The sequence below is a fragment of the Staurois parvus genome, unplaced genomic scaffold (assembly GCF_062004578.1).
Source record: "Staurois parvus isolate SC_StPar_1 unplaced genomic scaffold, SC_StPar_1.0 ptg000686l, whole genome shotgun sequence".
NCBI lineage: Eukaryota > Metazoa > Chordata > Amphibia > Anura > Ranidae > Staurois > Staurois parvus.
The window spans coordinates 43,201-65,532 of NW_028318482.1; the positions used below are offsets into that span (position 1 = coordinate 43,201).

At 42.5% G+C, this 22,332-nt stretch overlaps 1 protein-coding gene across 8 annotated transcripts in view; it reads right to left on the minus strand.

Annotated features, from left to right (window-relative positions):
- Positions 1 to 22,332, minus strand: part of MIB2 (MIB E3 ubiquitin protein ligase 2) — a 162,567-nt gene that overhangs the window by 35,625 nt on the left and 104,610 nt on the right. For 6 of the 8 annotated variants that reach the window (XM_089652546.1, XM_089652542.1, XM_089652538.1 and 3 more), the window contains 5 exons: positions 18,071 to 18,175; positions 12,365 to 12,527; positions 11,811 to 11,944; positions 7,731 to 7,879; positions 6,907 to 7,063 (listed from right to left, as the gene is read on the minus strand). In XM_089652546.1, the coding sequence (XP_089508672.1) occupies positions 6,907 to 7,063; positions 7,731 to 7,879; positions 11,811 to 11,944; positions 12,365 to 12,527; positions 18,071 to 18,175 (708 nt within the window). The remainder of the gene's footprint in view (positions 1 to 6,906; positions 7,064 to 7,730; positions 7,880 to 11,810; positions 11,945 to 12,364; positions 12,528 to 18,070; positions 18,176 to 22,332) is intronic. The other 2 variants (XM_089652545.1, XM_089652544.1) reach the window with 1 other exon arrangement.

A 22,332-nucleotide genomic window follows, 5' to 3' on the forward strand; every position in this document is an offset into this window, starting at 1 on the left:
CTTTGAGGAAATGCAACATGTTCTTTGAATGGCACCTGTAGCAAACTATCGAGCTCCCTCCTGTGTTCACTAAACTGGAGAGCAGCTGCTAAGCTAGAGACTCAGAGGCAATCACTACTCAGGTAGCCATGCCTACCCATGTGGTTTTGAGCTCCCACAGGGATTCCACAGGTACGACACTTGCATTACAAACCGGACCAATGTAACTATGCAAAAACTGATTCTTTTCCTACCGGTAAATTCCTTTTCAATTTTGTATTTATCTTCTTTTTTTTATTACATTCAGGGCTAATAAAAAGCTGTTTAAGAGTCTTAGCTTTAGTTGCGTGACTATAAAACTATATTGCTCATGAAAATTTGATATTTAGCAGTTGGAGCTCTAGGCTACTCTCCACTACTTCTGTTTAGCCATTCCACTGCCATGCTCTTGTGATCTTCTCCTATTCGTGGTCTATCGTGAAGGTTACATACTTCCTTCTCCCTTTGGTAGCATATAGGGAGCCATATGGAAGGCAAGGCATCAGACGAGGCAGGGCAATGTGAGGATTCACCTGAACAAAGGCCTTCTTCAAGGAGTGAGAAGGTTAGGGGTCTCTGGAAAAGAATAACCAAGGATGAGACATGTAATTTCAGTAAGAAGGCATGTTAACAACCCATACAATAATGGTGGAAGTGGAGGCTTCTCTGCTCACATTAATGGAAATACGCCTTCCAAGTACAATAATATACTTTGCGTGAAGTTGCCTTTCTTCCCCTAAGAAGCATGGGAATCACTATTTCTGATATACCCCTCTCCCTCAAGACCTGGGCCTCAACAGTCATACCATGAAAGTCATCAACTGTAAAGCAGAATGACAGATGGGACCTTGCAACAGAAGGTCTTGTTGGTCCAGAGGAGGCCAAGAAGGTTCCTCAATCCTGCAAAAAACATCTGAGAACCAAGACCTTCTGGGCCGGTTTGGAGCCACCAAAATCGCTTTTGCCCTTTCTATCAGTTGTAAATAGTTCCCCAGATTTACCAGAGCATCTACTGCAAACTCTTGAGGAGGTCTCATTCTGGCCACAAACCTGTCCAGTTTCTTGTTGAACCTGGAAGCCAGAAGATCCACAACCAGAGCCCCCCATTAATGACAAATCTTCCTCACCATTTCCAGGTGCAGTGCAGGAATCAAATCTAATCAAGTCCACCTGCCAGTCAAGGATGGGATCTGCCTCCTGAGCTGCATGATTTCTTGTGCCTCCTTGATGGTTGAAACAAGCCACAGCCGTAACACTGTCAGACTGCACTCTGACCAGAACCTCCATTGGAAGGGTTATCCACCACAGAAAAGACAGATAAATGTTGACTGGAAGCTGAAACTCCCATATTGACCAAGGTTCCTTGTGCTGTGGCTGTTCGGAACACTCCTCCCCAACCTGAAAGACTGGTGTCCGTAGAGAGAACGATCCGGTTCAGAGGAAGGAAAGTCCCATCCAACTTCAGTGGGCAGGAAATCCACCAATTCTGAGAATTCTTGGCTCTGAACGACAGAGGCATAGGATGGTCAGGTGACTGCATTGACCAAGGGATCTGCAGGGGATCGAAGGTGCTGAGCTTGCACCCAAAGTAAGACAACTTTCACCTGAGGCAGAAATGCCTTGTTCTGGGCTGGGTCCACTATCAAATCCAGGTATTCCAGACACAGAAATTATTCCACAACCTACTTCTTGGGGCTTGTTCATAAGTGAGGATGAGGGGCAGTTAAACCTTGTGGTTGAGCCATGCTTTTACTGCCCCTCAAATGCAACCCCCTTTAGCTATAGAGGCAGTAGCTGGGGGTGTACACATGCAGGGGGTGTTTCACTTTCCTCATTCAGTATATTTGGATTCCCCCGGTCTATTTGAATGGCAGCAAGATGTGCATGTTTCAGGACATTCTTAATGTGGTTGTAGCCTGCATCGAGTCCATCCCCAAGCGCAGGAGCATTTGTGTTTGCTGGGGGTGTTTCACGACTGGAGTGATACCCTCTGTTGGTTTTAGCGGGCATAGCGTCCCTGGACTATAACCCAGTAAAGTAAATAGGGACGCTCTACAAGCGCCCCAGAATTGCAACAATGAAAAGGTTAAAGCAGGCAGTGACACAACAAGTGATATGACTCCTCACAGCCTGTCAAATTCTCTCTGAAGATTGATCTGAAAGTGAATTGCTCTTCAAAGAGCAAGACACATGCAAACCTTTAAGGGTCTGTACTGGGTGGTGGGGATTGGGCATTGTCTGTCCCCAAGTATGCCACTACTTTCACTGCAGAGCACAGTACAGTATGCTGGTATGAAGGGAAGATCAGAATGTGCAAGGACACATCCATTATATTGATTGATGCCATGAATTCCTCCAGCCAAAGGGCCACTAGGATTGATCTTGGAGAATTCCACCTGGGGAAATGTGGTGCATGCGCAGATGTGCCAAAGGGCTCTGATAGGTCCTGAAGACTGCGCATGCTCTGGGTTTTCAAGGATGGCAGTGCCAGTGAAGGGGAGGCCACAATTCTGGGTCTGAACTTCCTCTTTAAGACATTTGCCCACCTCCTCTACAAGCACTGTAATGATGTCTTTCAATTTTGGGGATATTGTGGCAGAGGGAATTTCTTCCACAAATGAATCATATGACTCTGAAGAAGAATCCCCCCACTGTACACCCTTCCCTTGCAGCGCCAACCAGCTAGAAGACTCTGAAGCAGAAGGGTGTGAGGAAACTGAAGGATTGCAAGTCCTCACTTTTTTAGATGATCTTTTTAAAAATGTTGCCGAGAAGAATGTAGAGTTTATAACAACACTGCCCTGAGTCTAAGGATGGGGTCGCCCTTACTGTCTGATTGAAGGAGAGGCCTCAGATCCATGGTTCCCAGGTTGAAACTACAAAATTGCCTGGAATAGTAGGAAGTGACAGTATGTCAGCCAAACTTCAATCTCCCCCCATGCTTAGAGTCCTCCACTGCAACTAGTTCCCCTATGGGGTATACAGAACCATTGGTATTGAAGACTTCCTTCAGAGTGCCTGGTACTCTGACAGTATAATTCACTTCAGGCATTAACTCCTCCATTTGCACTGTACGAGTGGAGAATTGAGTATGACGGTGCCTGCCCTACATGTGTCCTGCTGTAACTCACTGTGACAGGAAATGACACCCGCACTTGCACCCTGTCATTATATTGGCATCCGCACCTGTACTTCAAAAGGCAAAATAGAGACCGCACATACACCATGTGAAAGCAGGAGCAGCACGAAGATGGCCCTTGCACATTTGCCTTTACTAGGTTAGGAGTGCCAATATGGCTGTTGCGTATGCGCCATAATGGCTCCCATGCACCATATGTATAGAGTTCTGAGGGCCTTCCCAGCTAAGTGGGACTGGCCTTCCTAAGTAGTGAAGTAAGACAGTTTTAAAGGGCCTGTAACTTCGATCTGCCTGCACCAGTGACAGACCACCAGCCATATAGAGCAGCATTTAACAAACTGCCACCTGACTTACCACACCCTGAAAAGTATCCCCAGGGCCAACGCTGTGTAACTTTGACCATTTAGGTTGGGCCCATCCACCCCAAGAGGGAATGGGAGAACTGGAGAAGGTGGGGGAGTTTTCTTGTACTGGGCTCCCTCATAGGTGGACCACAGTCTTGAACCTGGAGGTCACCCGGTGGCCCTGCACTTGCTTAACCAGGTACCTAGGTGAGTTGCCTGTACACTGGGTCATGTGCAGTTGCAACATAACAGACCAACCCAGCTCCTGTCTTTGTGCAGGGTTTGCGTTTAGTCCCCACAGCACAGAGCATAGGAGCACTGATCCAGAAAGTTGACACCCTCTATGCAGTGGCCTGGTGAAGCCTGTAACCATTCCTTGTAGTTATTTATATTCTCTCACACCAAACATACACTAGCAAAAAACGGAGGATTGCATGGCGGGAGGGGTTATATGAGGGAGTGTTAAAGCTTTGAGTGGTTTTGCCGGTGTCCAATCACCTGGAGGTAGCATATAACCCATCATTTTAGACTGAAAGCTTATGTGCTCTTTTAGAAGATAAAGAAAATATCGACTCCTGTTTCTGCTTTTATGCAATAGCAGACGCTCTTCTACCATATTTAAATACAGTCATGGCCGAAATTGTTGGCACCCTTGATATTTTTCCTGAAAATCAAGTATTTCACACAAAAAAGGTATTGCATTAACACATGTTTTGCTATACACATGTTTATTCCCTTTGTATGTATTGGAACAAATATAAAACAGAGGCAGAAAAGCAAATATGACATAATGTCACACAAAACCCCAAAAATGGGCTGGACAAAAGTATTGGCACCCTTAACTTAATATTTGGTTGCACACCCTTTGGAAAACATAACTGAAATCAGTCGCTTCCTATAACCATCAATAAGCTTCTGACACCTCTCACCCGGAATTTTGGACCACTCTTCCTTTGCAAACAGCTCCAGGTCTCTCTTATTGGAAGGACACCTTTTCCCAACAGCAATTTTAAGATCTCTCCACAGGTGTTCAATGGGATTTAGATCTGGGCTCATTGCTGGCCACTTCAGAACTCTCCAGCGCTTCTTTGCCATCCATTTCTGAGTGCTTTTTGACGTATGTTTGGGGTCATTGTCCTGCTGGAAGACCCAGGATCTTGGACGCAAACCCAGCTTTCTGACACTGGGCCCTACAGTGCGACCCAAAATCCTTTGGTAATCCTCAGATTTCATGATGCCTTGCACACAGTCAAGGCACCCAGTGCCAGAGGCAGCAAAACAACCCCAAAACATCATTGAACCTCCACCATATTTTACCGTAGGTACTGTGTTTTGTTCTTTGTAGGCCTCATTCCGTTTTCGGTAAACAGTAGAATGATGTGCTTTACCGAAAAGCTCTATCTTGGTCTCATCTGTCCACAAGACGTTTTCCCAGAAGGCTTTTGGCTTACTCAAGTACATTTTGGCAAACTGTAGTCTTGCTTTTTTATGTCTCTGTGTCAGCAGTGGGGTCCTCCTGGGTCTCCTGCCATAGCGTTTCATTTCATTTAAATGTCGACGGATAGTTCGCGCTGACACTGATGCTCCCTGAGCCTGCAGGACAGCTTGAATGTCTTTGGAACATGTTTGGGGCTGCTTATCCACCATCCGGACTATTCTGCGTTGCAATCTTTCATCAATTTTCCTCATCCGTCCACGACCAGGGAGATTAGCTACAGTGCCATGGGTTGCAAACTTCTTGATAATGTTGCGCACTGTGGACAAAGGCAAATCTAGTTCTCTGGAGATGGACTTGTAACCTTGAGATTGTTGATATTTTGCCACAATTTTGGTTCTCAGGTCCTCAGACAGTTCTCGTCTCCTCTTTCTGTTGTCCATGCTTAGTGTGGCACAGACAGACACACAATGCAAAGGTTAAGTGAACGTCTCTCCTTTTTATCTGCTTTCAGGTGTGATTTCTATATTGCCCACACCTGTTACTTGCCCCAGGTGAGTTTACAGGAGCATCACATGCTTGTAACATTCTTATTTATCCGCAGTTGTGAAAGGGTGCCAATACTTTTGTCCAGCCCATTTTTGGAGGTTTGTGTGACATTATGTCGAATTTGCTTTCTTTCCTCCCTTTTTTTGTTTTGTCCCAATACACACAAAGGGAATAAACATGTGTATAGCAAAACATGTGTTAATGCAATACGTTTCGTGAGAAATACATGATTTCCTGGAGAAATATCAAGGGTGCCAACAATTTCGGCCATGACTGTATATAGACTGACTTTTCCTATAGAATTTCACTACTTGTATGAAATCTTTATTTTAAAAATAAAAATGAAATACAAGGGGCTTCCAGGACAGTTATCATGCAGAGCATACAGTGCCTTGTAATATTACACAGCACTGCCTCCTTTTTATTTGTCTGGTGTTACTGAGAATCCACATGGCTCCCTATGTGTTACCAAAGGGAGTCAGAAGTGTGCCACCGCAATGATTGAATAGCAGACGATCACAATGCTTCCGATACTGAGGGTATGATAGTGGAATGGCTAAACAGAAGTAGTGGAGATTAGCCTATAGCTCAACCTGCTGCTAAAACTGCCAAGTAAGTAATATTCGTAAGGAATAGTTTATATTTAAGCACATTATGGAAGACCTCAATGTTTAAGTTCTTAAAGGAAGTTTCAAATCCATTCAGGAAAGAAAAACGTTTGAACTAAGAATGATAATTCTATTTGACACAAGGGATAAGGGCCTTAATTTGGACATGGGATTCCTCAATCATTATCCAACATTTTTATGACTCCCTCTGTGAGTGTTGTTCCCCCCCCCAGTCCTTGCTTTTGCTTTGCTGTGTCTTATCTCTAGGCTAACCCTAGGCTTGTGTTTCTTTCTGCTTTTTTTTTTTTTCCTCATCCCCCACATCTCTAACATTCTGTAATAACACTCTAACACTTTGTAATAATAGTACTGCTTGGACCTTGAAGAAGGGGACATACCCCGAAAGCCTGTCCTCAAAATTATATGTTAGTGCAAATAAAAAGAAAAAGTATCACATCAGTACTCAATTATTTAAGTAACAAAAGCTAAGACTTATTAAAATAGTTTTTTTTAGCCCTGAATGTAAAAAATAAAAAAAAATGCAAAGCATTGCCTTTAAAGTGGTCCTGTGCTCTGCCAATGCAAAACAATACAACAGTTCCATGTTTATGCCCCCTTCCAACCAGCATATACAGTACTTCTCTTTATTTCTTCCCACCATTGGTCTATTTAAATGCTAGAGGCAAAGACAGACAGCCCTGTGTGAGCTCAGAGGTGCTCTAGTAAAAGTAAATAGTAACTCCGAATATTCTTAGAGTAGGATAGGATGGGTGGCATCTTGCCACCTAGATATGTAATTCTCTCGCGGCTCACCTGGACATTAATGGCACAGTTGGGAATACAGAGTATTTGCACCACCTCCGTGAAGCCTTTGTTGACAGCTATGTACAGAGCAGTACACTTGGCATTATTAAGTAACTCAGCGTTGGCTGCTTTTGCCAGCAATAGTCGGATGACAGCACCCTGATTACTGAGAACAAAACAATAATGTTAGAGAAAGGTTCTGGAAGATACAGAAATAAAAGCTGAAATACATTATACACAACTATTTCTAATACAAGAATATAGAATCTACTGTGCTATGTTTATGTACTTTATAGGAAATGCTTGTGCAAGGCTTTACTCGACTGGAAGAAGGGTGAATAATTGCCACAATCTCCCCTCCTCCAATTACAGAAAGACTTACATTCACTGAAAATAACACAAGGCTTTTCCTGAATAGAAGAGGTGTATAACAAGCATCCTGCTATGATCAGTGTACTGCAACTGGAACTACAAGTTTCAGTACTGTGGAGGCTGAATGACTTACTGAACAGAGCAGCAACCAAGCAAGGGGCATGCATCAATAGAGGCAATTTTTTTTTCTACACATCAAATGCTCCAATTTAGATCTTTGTCATGGAGTTCAGGTGTAAGCCTGCCCTTACATCTCGTCTTTACTAGTCAGGGAAGCTCATTATCATAGTTATAAGCCAAACATAGAGAGTGTTTGTGAGGAGCTGCTCAATATTTACATAAAAACACCTTTGGTACTGAGTCTTCTGGGCCTCTCACGAAGGTAAGAAAATGTCTGCAGTCTGAAACTATTAGCTCACCAGACCAATTTTTAAAGATTTTCTTAGCTGTACAGCTCTTACCCATAAGCAGCATAATGTAATGCAGAATCCCCTTCATCATCCTTAAGGTCAATGTTTGCATTGGCTTGAATTAAGACCTTCACCACCTCCACATGTCCCAAGTGGGACGCCACCTGTAGAGCCGTCCTGCCCTGGTTCCTTATATCCACCTACCATGGAAAAACAGCATAAACCATCAAACACACAAGCAGAGGCCTTGTACTGCAAGGAGAGAACGGAGCCTATAAACGGAGAAGTGAACGCAGCACTTTTATTTAATCTTTGGCTGTAAATCACTGGCCAGCTTCAGCAGCTGGTGTGAACACCTGCCAGTGATGATATGATCATTTATTCTAAAATACAAATTAAGGCATTATACACTGGAAGGTTACATGGTTTTTCATCAGCCAGACTCATGGTGATGCAAAGCAGCCCAGGTTCTGGTTTGTCTCATGTCAAAAGGGAGGAATCCTGCTTGGATGGCAGCCAAATCCCACTAAGCTACATTTGGGATAATCAAGCAAAAGGGATAAACTAGGAAACAGCTGGGTGTACACTATTACGAGTTATCAAACTTAAAGGACTAGCCCATTGGAAACATTTCAAAAATGGGTAGATATTGATGATGCAAACCATTCTCTTTTTTACAAAAGTTATCAAGGGCAATAATGGGAGTTATAAACCCTCAGACCATCATGTCATTTCAAACCTCATGTGTCTGACGTTTGTGTTCTAACTGAAGAACAGAAAACTAGTTCACACCATTTTTTATGCCAAAACATTTGTGACACACCAGAGCACATGGAAGTTTGTCTAATCTATAGAAAATCTTGCCATTCACAAAGCCCAATAGCCTGAATTCATAAAACTGCATGATTCCTCACAGAATGAACATGTTTGCATGCACAGTTAGGAAAATAAAAATGTATAATAAGCCAAATAAAAAAAATGGGATGGCAAATATATCAAATTCACACAGCTTTACTCTTGATGCATCTTCCATTATGTAAAATAAATGAAACCACCAAGGGACAACACCTTAACCACTTCAAGTCCGGACACTTTCACCCCCTTCCTGTCCAGGCCAATCTTTCAGTGCTATCACACTTTGAATGACAATTGCGCGGTCATGCAACACTGTACCCATATGAATTTTTTAGCATTTTTTTTGACAGATAAAACTTTATTTTGGTGGTATTTATTCACCACTGGGATTTTTATTTTTTTTGCTATATAAATGAAAAAGTCCAAACATTTTGAAAAAAAAGTGTTTTTCTTAAAATATTTTGCAAATAAATAATCTTTCTTCATAAATCTTGGCCAAAATGTATTCAGCTATCTTTTTAGTAAAAAAAATAAATAACCAAAATTAGTTTATATCCAAAAATTATAATTTAAATTTTTTTTTTTTACATTTTTATTTTATATATTATTATTATTTTTTAACATGCTGTCACCCTAGCAGTACAGTGTCACTATAGTGACACTACTACTTGTGGGGGGTGAAGAAGATTTTTTTTTTTTTTTTTTACACTGATTGCTTTTACACCCATAAAGGCTGTAAAATCAGTCATTTCTCCTTCTCTGGCTGCATTCTTGCAGACATTGAGAAATACTGTGAGAGCTGTGATTGGTCACAGCTTGTCACATGGTACAAGGCTGTTGTGAATAGCCTTGTACCATGTGACCTCTGTGATCATTCACAGATTTCACTAGTAGTAAGCAATGATGTCAGGAAGTGACATTATTATATTATTATACAGTATTTATAAAGCGCCAATGGCTCGCTCAGCACTGTACATTACAAAGGGGAACAGAACATGTGACAGAACAATACCAATACAATGCAAAACATGAGGGGATCGAGGGCCCTGCTCTTTCGAGCTTACAATCTAGGAGGGAGGGGATAGTGGTACAGGAGGAGATAGCTGTGGGGGATGGAGTGGTAGGAAGAGTGGAGGAGGTCGGCAGGTTAGCAGGGGGTGGGGTAGGCTTCCCTGAAGAGATGGGTTTTCAGGGTGCGCCTAAAGGAGAGGAGAGTAGGTGATAATCTGATGGGTTGGGGCAGGGAGTTCCAGAGGATGGGTGACACCCTGGAGAAGTCCTGGAGGCGGGCATGGGAGGAGGAGACCAGGGAACTAGAGAGAAGGAGGTCTTGTGAGGAGCGGAGTGTGCGTGCTGGGCGGTACTTGGATATTAGGTCAGTGATGTAGTATGGGGCAGTATTGTGGACAGCTTTGTACATCAGTATTAGGATTTTGAATTTGATCCGTTGAGCAATTGGAAGCCAGTGGAGGGATTGGCAGAGGGGGGTGGCGGAGATGGAGCGGTTGGAAAGGTGAATGAGTCTGGCAGCCGTATTCAGGATCGACTGAAGTGGGGATAGCCAGCGGAGAGGCAAGCCAGTGAGGAGGGAGTTGCAGTAGTCGAGTCGTGATATGATGAGGGAGTGGATGAGCTGTTTAGTGGTTTCTGGGGTTAGGAGCCTGCGTATTTTGGCGATGTTGTGGAGGTGGAGTCTGCACGAGTTTGTTAAAGATTGGACTTGGGGCTGGAAGGATAGGTTGGAGTCCAGAATGACACCAAGTACTCTGGCCTGGCAGGTTTGATGGTGGCGTTGTTGGATGTGACGGAGAAGTCAATGGGGGGTGGTGTCCGAGCTGGGGGGAAGACAAGAAACTCGGTTTTGGAGAGGTTCAGTTTAAGGAAGTGGAGTGACATCCAGTCTGATATGTCGCTCAATAGGTGTGTGATTCGGGCGGAGACCGAGGGGGTGAGGTGGGGGATTGAGAGATAGATTTGTGTGTCGTCGGCATAGAGGTGGTAGTTGAAGCCGTGAGAGTGTATGAGTTGGCCAAGGGAGGAGGTGTAGATGGAGAAGAGAAGGGGCCCGAGGACAGAGCCTTGAGGGACCCCAACAGAGAGGGGGAGTGAGGGGGAGGTGGTAGCATTATAGGTAATGCTGAAAGAGCGTTGTGACAGGTAGGATGAGAGCCAGGAGACAGCAGAATCTCTGAGGCCGAGGGAGTGTAGTTTTTGGAGGAGGAGGGGGTGGTCGACTGTGTCGAGGGTCGCAGAGAGGTCAAGGAGTAGGAGCACTGAATAGTGGCCATTAGCTTTGGCGGTTAGCAGGTCGTTGGAGAGTTTGAGTAAGGCAGTTTCGGTGGAGTGTAGGGGACGGAAGCTGGACTGTAGGGGATCGAGGAGGTTGTTGTTGTTGAGGTGAGAGCTTAGGCGGGTGTAGACTAGGCGCTCGAGGAGTTTAGATGTAAATGGGAGCAGGGAGATGGGTCTGAGGTTGTTCGGGTCACTGGGGTCCAGGGAGGGCTTTTTAAGTATGGGGGTGATGTGTGCATGTTTCAGAGGGGAGGGGAAAGTGCCAGATGAGAGTGAGAGATTAAAGATGTGGGTGAGGGAGCGTAGGATGGAGGGGGAGGGAGGTCGTAGGAGTTGTGAGGGGATAGGGTCGAGGGGGCAGGTGGTGAGGTGGGCATCAGAGAGGATCTTGGAGACTTCCTCGATGGTAGTAAGGTCAAAGGTGCGGAGTGTTGGGGGGGCTTCAGTATGAGGAATGTAGGGTGGGGTGGAAGTGGAGGTCAGAGCAGTGGTGGGGCCGTGGGAGAGGGGTGATGAGGGGGTAGTTGAGTGAGGGGGAACGGGGTTGGAGGGAGTTTGAGCGGGTGACATCTTGCTTACTACTATTCATGTGATCACTGACTGGCCAATCAGTGATCACATGATCGGGACCTCACACAGAGGGCACTCCGGACACAGCGGGCACCGGATCGCGGTGCACGTGCTCCCAGGGAGTGTACATGGGTAGGGAACGTGAGAGGACATTTATAAAGGCAATCCACTCCTGCACTGCTCCTGTCCGGCCGTTTATGTACATGGGCCAGATGGGAAGTGGTTAAAATGGTGGAGGCAGGTGGGTGGGGTTGGGATCCTTTGGGTAGAAATCTCACTATTGTTATGACCAGTATAAAAAGGTGGAACGCCATTAAACTCACTATCCAAAACTGATATTTGTTTTCAATGATTTTTTTCCTGACTGTGTGAATAATAAAGAAAAGATTAGGGGCATTTTTAGGTGAGGGGTACCTTGTCTGGGTGTTTCTGGAGCATCTCCCGCACTTTGCAAATGTTTCCCTGGGCGGCTTCTATCACCAAAGAACTGGGACTTTCGCAATCTGTCTTCTGAGCCAGAATCTTTTCTAAAATGGAGACCAGTGTACCTGCCAATGAAAACATATTCTATGTGAAATGCAATTTTAATTAAACATGATCATTAACAAAAAAACTCACTCTGATAAAAAATCACCAATAAGCTTGACTAATATCAGGTTATGTGCAGTTGGCATTTCTTTTTGATGTCTATTTTGAAGGTTACAATTGAGTTCTCAGCTACTGAATGCAGATTTGTAATCAAATCACCATATGATAAGGGGAGGTACCAATGCTAAGAATTCCAATTGGCTAATAAAATGAGCTGGGAAACCATCCCCTATATGCCACACAGAAGCCTCAATCTGTTTTTAAAGCCAGCTCACCCCAGGGCGGCTGGTAAATAATAGGTTTATAGAAACACACCAGTTATACCACAGTAATGGCTCCTAAATTCTTACTCTTTAATCATTGCTGTAATAATGGCTTACTTTTGGACTCCTTGGCATTTTCTGTTGTCATGAGATTGGCATCATTGTCTCTCTGATAGGAAGTGAGGCAAGCGGGGTTAAACGTCCAGGACTGGCCGCCAACGGACACTCTCATGTCTCCATCCCCAAACACTTTGATAACTTTGCCGATCTGACCCAGAGCCTAACAAAATAAAGGGGCAGATGTAAAATGAGGAGTCATTTCAGGTAAAGCACAGGTGACAACTATAGAGTTGCTGTTTACATTTTGTTAAAACCTGGGCAACGTGAAACTGAGCATATGACGAAAACATGAATAAGCGAGGTTACCGTAAGAAAACAATACATGTCAAAATTATCATTAGATCCAGAGATATAGGACTTGTTCACACAACATGCTTTGAATGCATTTTTGTCAGCACTTACAGTCAGGTCCATAAATTTTGGGACTTTGACACAATTCTAACATTTTTGGCTCTATACACTCCCACAATGTATTTGAAATGAAACAAACAAGATGTGCTTTAACTGCAGACTGTCAGCTTTAATTTGATGGTATTTACATCCAAATCAGGTGAACGGTGTAGGAATTACAACAGTTTGCATATGTGCCTCCCATTTGTTAAGGGACCAAAAGTAATGGGACAGAATAATAATCATAAATCAAACATTCACTTTTTAATACCTGGTTGCAAATCCTTTGCAGTCAATTACAGCCTGAAGTCTGCAACGCATAGACATCACCAGACGCTGGGTTTCATCCCTGGTGATGCTCTGCCAGGCCTCTACTGCAACTGTCTTCAGTTCCTGCTTGTTCTTGGGGCATTTTCCCTTCAGTTTTGTCTTCAGCAAGTGAAATGCATGCTCAATCAGGTGATTAACTTGGCCATTGCATAACATTCCACTTCTTTCCCTTAAACTCTTTGGTTGCTTTTGCAGTATGCTTTGAGTCATTGTCCATCTGCACTGTGAAGCGGCGTCCAATGAGTTCTGAAGCATTTGGCTGAATATGAGCAGATAATATTGCCCGAAACACTTCAGAATTCATCCTGCTGTTTTTGTCAGCAGTCACATCATCAATAAATACAAGAGAACCAGTTCCATTGGCAGCCATACATGCCCACGCCATGACACTACCACCACTATGCTTCACTGATGAGGTGGTATGCTTAGGATCATGAGCAGTTCCTTTCCTTCTCCATACTCTTCTCTTCTCATCACTCTGGTACAAGTTGATCTTGGTCTCATCTGTCCATAGGATGTTGTTCCAGAACTGTGAAGGCTTTTTTAGATGTCGTTTGGCAAACTCTAATCTGGCCTTCCTGTTTTTGCGGCTCACCAATGGTTTACATCTTGTGGTGAACCCTCTGTATTCACTCTGGTGAAGTCTTCTCTTGATTGTTGACTTTGACACACATACACCTACCTCCTGGAGAGTGTTCTTGATCTGGCCAACTGTTGTGAAGGGTGTTTTCTTCACCAGGGAAAGAATTCTTCGGTCATCCACCACAGTTCTTTTCCGTGGTCTTCCGGGTCTTTTGGTGTTGCTGAGCTCATCTTCTTTTTAAGAATGTTCCAAACAGTTGTTTTGGCCACGCCTAATGTTTTTGGTATCTCTCTGATGGGTTTGTTTTGTTTTTTCAGTCTAATGATGGCTTGCTTCAATGATAGTGACAGCTCTTTGGATCTCATCTTGAGAGTTGACAGCAACAGATTCCAAATGCAAATAGCACACTTGAAATGTACTCTGGACCTTTTATCTGCTCATTGTAATTGGGATAATGAGGGAATAACACACACCTGGCCATGGAACAGCTGAGAAGCCAATTGTCCCATAACTTTTGGTCCCTTAACAAGTGGGAGACACATATGCAAACTGTTGTAATTCCTACACCATTCACCTGATTTGGATGTAAATACCCTCAAATTAAAGCTGGCAGTCTGCAGTTAAAGCACATCCTGTTCGTTTCATTTCAAATCCATTGTGGTGGTGTATAGAGCCAAAAATGTTAGAATTGAGTCGATGTCCCAATATTTATGGACCTGACTGTAGCAAGCAGTTCTGACTGCTACCAACCTCGGAAAACTAAGATTCTAAAAGTGGGGGATGTTCTGGGCTTAATGTTATCTTCAGGGTTCTCAGATCATGACTACTTATTTGGCTTCTTCAGGATGCCCCAACAGAAGGGAAGTATAGCCCGATTGGTGCCCATAAAAACTGCATTGGCTGCTTTCCTAATTGTTTTTGAGCCTGACATTTTAGCTTTATCACCTGATGTTTAACAATTACAGTCCTCTTCAATTGCTTAAACTCACATGCCATCTACCAACCCGGAAGAGCACATGATGGTGTCAAAATACACTGTAGTTGTTTGTATTCCGCCTGACTACAGTGCTTCATCATTTGACACTGTTACACACTCTTAGGAGTCAGTAGTCAGTGTGTAAGGTAAGCCATTTAACAGGATAGTAACTGTGAAACTTTAGGTGACATCTAGCCCCTGGCACTCAAATTGAAAAAATCAGGCTCAGTAAAATTACAGTAGACTTTCCAAGCCAAAAAGAATGTCTGCTTTTTTGCAAGCCCCTTGTCCCATTTGTAAACAGATCACCCATGAAAAAATTACTTCCCCTGGTTCCAGTCTCCAACGCTTCTGGGAGTCATGAGCGAGGTCACCATTCCTTTCTGCAGAGCTGGGAGCTCAAAATCTCAGAATGCACTCGAGCTCAGAGTATTCTTGCTAGATTTCAGCCACCCAGCTATCCCAGGAGGCAGTGATGACAAAACGTGTACCTCCCATAAGTGTTGGAGGCTGTGTTAATTTTTCTCTAAGCGACCTGCTTTTTTTACAAATGGCTTTTTTACAAATGGCCTTTTAAAGCCATTAGTATTGAGGAACATGGGGCTTGCAAAAAAACCCAACCTGTCCATTTGGCATGAAAAATCTGTATTAAGCTAGAGAAGAGGGAAAATATAAATTTTTCATAGATAAGCCTGCAGATGTATAATGAGATATTCGCATACGCCCAAGTATGATCAGTTCTTTATGTAATGATCATATTGTCATGTGGTGCAGACTATACAGTATATTATTTTTACTATAATATTATGGCTGTTTTGGAAGGAAAAAATAGCTATGAAGGGGTAGAACATCTCTAGATTTGGATAGCTCTAAAGATAGTAATTATCTTTAGATATTATTACAGTAAGTCTACAGGAACAGTTGGGCCTTCTGTCAAAAACGCTGACCTGTTATTACAATTCAAATGACAAAAGTCTTGTGTACAATACAAAATGCCTGGTCAAGAGGGACCAGAGATTCAGCAAAGTTGGAAGAGGAATCATACATTAATCTTAACAGAAAGTTAGTAAGCATAGAAGAAAGAGTTTGTGGCCAATGTTGGAAGTAAAAAGCATGAAGACAATACAGAAAACGAGAGGAAGATTTTTAAAGAACTTGTGACTTATTACATCAACACTCCTAGCATTTTGAACAAATAAGACTTTGTACTTATTTCAGTACCACAGACTACAAGAATATACAGCATGTGTCACACTAACTCTGAAGGCTTGAGCACCCCAATTCCCTGCATACAGCACACTTAAGGAAGGTAAAATCTGACTATCCTGTGTTGGATGGAGCTGTAAGTTAAAGAGTAACTGCACATTTGTTAAGAAAAAAAACAATCTCTTTTGGGTGATCAGTGTACATTGCAGGGATTTTAATAAACTTTGTAGCAAATGCCTACCTTTTGTTGTTCTGTTTGTTTTACTGTGTCCTTTGCAGACTGATTCTGAATGGAAGAGTCTAGTTCATTAAAATCAGCTCTACTGAGAAAAGCTGCACAATCTGCATCCCTTTAAAAATATTTATCCTTTGGGAGTATTTTGCCAAAACTGAAATTCCTATTGCAGGAGGTGCCTAAAACTTAACTTGTATCTTAGTAAAGACTTCAGGGAAAATCAGTGACCTAATCACACAAGCAGAAAATTATATCTCTAGGGGCATCCTGTACAACACCATTAGTGTACCGAATGCCTCCAGGTAGCCATATTGCACTGAACTTTACAGTAAATGACAGCACTGCAAATTGAAAAGGAAAGGTAATTTTAAATAACATTAAATCTTAGATCGTAAGCTCTAACGAGCAGGGCCCTCTAATCACTCCGGTATTAAATAGTACTGTAATTGTACTGTCTGCCCTTATGTTGGAAAGTGCTGTGTAAACTGTTGGCACTATATAAATCCCATATAATAATATTTACAAACATGGCTCGTGTAGCCATTGTATATGCTATATTATTTTTTTATTTGATATACTTTTTCCATGAAAGTAGAATTACACATTTAAGGCTAGTGAGGGCAGGGTGTTCCTGAATTGCAAAAAAATATTTTAAATGTATGTTGTAAAATAAAATGCAGAGGTTTGTGACACCTCCAGAAAGTATCAAGGTAAATCAGAGCCTTCATAAACATGGTATTTGCTTTTCTCACTTCTGCCCCAGTTCCAAAAAAACACGTGGTTTATACCTTACTTTAAGGATAGTGGGCTGAGATATGGAAATTATTCCTTTATGCCCAAGTAGCAAAATGTAAATCTAGGACTGCCATTTTTTGTACAGATCCAGATATTATAAACCTTTTACTTCAAGCTATATATACACAACTGTTTTAGGCTAGCTGGCCATTGTGTAGTGTATAGAAACCTTGGCTTTTGTGGAATAGGGCTTATGGACCTATACAATGGAACAACCAGGCATGTTATGATGTGGTGGGGTAAAAGGAATCAAAGCGCATCATACAAATGTTACAACTCTGCTAGGACAGAAAGCAATATTAAAGTGCCACTGAAATAAAGTCACCCTGTCACTGTATGCATACGTAGCCAAAGACGGTGCTGAAAATAAATGCATGACCAGGCTATGGATATTCAAATATTTACATATTCCTAACAAGCTATAATTGATGTTTTAACAAGCCCCGACTGACCTCTGTAATTGTATGTACTGTGCAGAGAATCATGCTAAAAATTTGCAGTAAAAGTCGTTTGTTCAAAATATTCACTCAACAGTTTAGCTCCTCCCGCTTCCTCAAGCAGCTCATAGATAATTTTTTTTTTTTTATTTAACCAGCGGGAGACTTCCCTGCTGTCATTATACACCGATCAGTGCTGCCGGCTTCAGCTGGTGGCGCTGATCGAGCGGCATTTATCCTACAGGCTGGTTGCACAAAAGTCGATTGGTAGATCGACTTCTGTACAATCACTATCCCCATACATGAAGTTCAGACGGTTCAGCAGAGAATTTCAATCCATTTATGGTCATCTGTACTCCCAGAAGTGATTGAGCAACTCAACTCCCCGTTCCCTCCTCTCAACAGTGAGTCAGCAGATCAACTCCCCCTGCTCTCCCCTTTTTGTCAATGACTCAGCAGTTCAACTACCCCCTCCCAGCAGTAACTGAGCAGCTGTCCCCACCCTCAACAATTCAGGCCAGATCAGCTAACCCTACTCCCTATTTTTATATATATCATTTAAAGATATAACTTAATCTCCATGGCCCTATGGTGTTACTGCTGGTAAATTCTGTTACTGCATACCATGGTTATTTGTTCAAAATGGGAGTTAACACAGAGAAATGAGCAGACAGATGAATAGTTGGAAAAGTTCCCTAAGAAGAAAGTTTTCCAGTGCTGACAAGTGGCACTCATGATTTTAGGCACTCACAGGGGCCATATCATCTGTCCACTCTCCATGACCAACTTGTAGCTTCTTGACTGTATCCATGTCATCCATCACACGCACAACATCACCAACCCAAATGCTGTTGTGCTAAAAAAGGAAAGAAACAAAATAAAAAAAGAGTTTCTATCGTATGCAAAAAGAAAAAGGAAGCAACTGATAAAAACAAACACTGCAATCAAGATATTGTAAAGCGCAACTCCATAATCTGACACGAAGTGGCAGCACTAGGCAAATAAATATACACCATATCACAGGGTAAAGGAATGCAGCAGCATTGAAGTGATCATGTGACACTCATTCCTTCCAACCACCAGATACACTCATGGATAAGTCAAGGAGTCACAGTAAACTAAATGATTTGTTTTAGTGAGGAATACAGTCTGTATCATTTGCTACATGAGGGCTTATCTGTCAAGACCTGAACTATTTTCATCTGATGTTTATAATTTCAGTATTTACACTAAATGGCTCTGTGAGTTAAAAGTTCGGCTTGTTTATAAAAAAGAAAAAAAGAAAAGCTGATCCCCTTTTTATAAAAAAAATTCCAAGAAGTGATCTATCTCCCTGTTGACTCAGAAGTGGTCCTTCTCTGCTGAATTGTGTGTGAAATAGAACTTATGGTGCATCAAAGCTTTACTGGGAACAACCCCCCGTGAACCCTCATATAACCCACTCACTATGTGGGACTCCGCTTTTGTTGCTGGCCTGTTATGGGCCCAGGCTTCATCCACCATGGTGGGCATACCCCCAAAGGGGTCTTCAAGGCCTGGAAATCAGAGTGAAGCAACCTGTGGCTAACTATACACATGTTGCAATAACGTGTCAGGGCGAGGGCCTAATGCTGGTCTATGATCAAAAGGTTTACAAATCTCTCTATCCACATGCTGTTGTCAGATTACACTGATCAGTGACTGCAGCCAATTGGTGATCAAATATTTTCCAGCACATCCCTTAAAAAGAAGTTGAACAAACAGGGATGGCTGCACACGGACTAAAATTCAGATGGTCCCTGCAGAACAAGCTGAATTTTGAACAGCATATGGCCAGCTTTATGCAGGATCCAATCCCGAAGCAACATTACAGATCAGCCCCATATAATGGGGTCTGGGTACAGTCCCGAAGGTAAACACAAAGGATTAAGGATTCTGAAACTGCTAGATAGCCTAGGGCAGTGGTCGGCAAGCCGCGGCTCGCGAGCCACATGCGGCTCTTTACCCACTCTAATGCGGCTCTTCTGTGTGCCGGGCGCCTGCTCCCCTCCCTCCTCTCGGTCGGCCGCTCCCCTGCCTCCTCTCGGTTGGCAGCCCCAAAAGTCCGCGCGGACCTTTTAATCCGGCCCGCGGATGTGGCTGTCAGGATGTGTGTAGGCGGGGCAGCGTGCCGAACGTGAGGGGAGGGGAGCTAGGCTCCTCTCACAGTCCGCCCTGAAGACCCGAACGGCGCGGGAAGACAGCGAGAGGAACGCAAAAGGTAAGTGAATTGACACGGGGGACTTGGCTTACTAGAAGGGGGGGGGGATAGTACTGTGGGGGATGAAATACTATATGAGGGATGAATTACTTTATGAGGGATGAATTACTATATGGGGGGATGAAATACTATATGAGGGATGAAATACTATATGAGGGATGAATTACTATATGAGGGATGAAATACTATATGGGGGGATGAAATACTATATGAGGGATGAATTACTTTATGAGGGATGAATTACTTTATGAGGGATGAATTACTATATGGGGGATGAAATACTATATGAGGGATGAATTACTATATGAGGGATGAAATACTATATGAGGGATGAATTACTATATGAGGGATGAAATACTATATGAGGGATGAAATACTATATGGGGGGATGAAATACTATATGAGGGATGAAATACTATATGAGGGATGAATTACTATATGAGGGATGAAATACTATATGGGGGGATGAAATACTATATGGGGGGATGAAATACTATATGAGGGATGAAATACTATATGAGGGATGAAATACTATATGAGGGATGAATTACTATATGGGGGATGAAATACTATATGAGGGATGAAATACTATATGAGGGATGAAATACTATACGGGGGATGAAATACTATACGAGGGATGAAATACTATACGGGGGATGAATTGCTATGGGGGATGAATTACTATATGGGGGATGAATTACTATGGGGGATGAATTACTATATGGGGGATGAATTACTATGGGGGATGAATTACTATATGGGGGATGAATTACTATGGGGGATGAATTACTATATGGAGGATGAATTACTATATGGGGGATGAATTACTATGGGGGATGAATTACGATGGGGGATGAATTACTATGGGGGATGAATTACGATGGGGGATGAATTACTATATGGGGGATGAATTACTATGGGGGATGAATTACACTATGGGGGGTGAATTACTATATGGGGGATGAATTACTATGGGGGATGAATTACTATATGGGAGATGTATTTTCAGTTTTAAAAATGTGGCTCTCAAAATAAATTTCAATCATGGTTTTGGCGAGATTTGGCTCAGTTGAAAAAAAAGGTTGCCCACCACTGGCCTAGGGCAATAAGTGGTTAGATCATGATAGAAGTGTCTGAAGAAAGAAGGAATAAAACTTCTCCTTAGAACACTGGTAAAAAACCCCCTGAAGTCTCACAGAGTGGGGGGGTTTATATTAGTATGCACTAGGGCAGTACTAAAAGTTTTTACTAGTGTCGAATCACCCAAAAGTAGCCTGCATATAACCCATTGTCTATGAATACAAGCCCTGTGTCCTGTACTGTACGATTAGGATATGATAATCTTCTGGTTGTCCCAGAATTTTTTTACCTTTTTAACTTCTATCAATAACAAAATAACCCCATTAGTAGTATGCTTTCTTGGCCAAATTTGTGTTCTGGAAGTGCGAAAATGTGTGTGTGTGTCTCTCTCTATACATCCTGTAAAATGTGTGAGCTCTTGCTGCTGCTCCTCAGCTGTCAACTATGGTGAAGTTCCCTGGTACTCTTCAACTCTCGAATATGTCGAAGCTCTGTCAAGTGCTAACTTGTATAATAAAATGTGAAATGGGTTTTCCATCTTTACAAAAAAAGGTTCTTGTTAATCTTTCCCTCTATAAAGCAACATAAATGGGATCTACCTGCCAGCCATGTAGTGTAATACTGCAAACTTTATACTCCTGCATTTGGGGATGGACTCGGCTAGGGCTATGGTTACATCTCAGATGTCCTGGAAAATGCACTCCTTGCTGACCTCAATGGGCCAGGGTAGTCCAATAGCACTGGATACAAAGAAAATAAGCTCCAAGGAGCAGGCCCTCCTAACCCTCTTGTATTGAACTGTATTGTTGCTGTATTGTCTTCTTTTATATTGTAAAGCGCTGAGCAAACTGTTGGCGCTATATAAATCCTGTATAATAATAATAATAATAACAACAAACAGAGGGCATACCAGCCTAGTGCATTATCGTAAAAAATATTTATTGAAAGGATTAAAAAGTAGGTTTTTCTTCTTGTGCATATGAAAGCTGGTTGTTATGCTCCTTCCTTTCACACAGACTCCCTGTATACTACTACGAGCTGTTAATCAGTATGGGTGCCCCCTATCAGTATTATTATGAGTACTTGTATTATTACCTGTATATCATGAAACGCAGGTACATATAGATGAGCTATTGCGGATACATACTGAGATCAGGGTGTGATTGAACATCTACAATCTTCATGAAAAAAAGATCTTTTATGTCCTTACGGGATAGCTTTTATCTATATATATTCTTTTCATATGTACATTTTCTATGCTTTTAATTTAATTTGTGGTTATTTTATCACTTATGCTATTTGGTATTGCTCAAATGGTGGTTTTATTTATGTGTACATTTACATCTGTGATGTCGTGTACGAACAGCTCATGTGACGCCAGTCTCCGGCCCTGGTCGAATTAGAGATGGCCCACATGTAGTCTTAGAAACAGCATTTAGAGAGCATATATAAGAGAGGTAAAGATTCTCAGTGTGTTGGCTTTCAGGAAGAGGCTAAGCTCTCGAAATGTGTTAACCTGTTGGAAGTCCAGGGTTCCAATAGTGGATTTATATGCAGTGTGGATTGGATACTGCTGTTCAGTGTGATATGCCTTTGACCTTTATGTGGATTGGGAGTACGATACCTACTTTTTAATCCTGTCAAAAAATATATTTTACGATAATGCACTAGGCTGGTGCGCCCTCTGCTTTTTT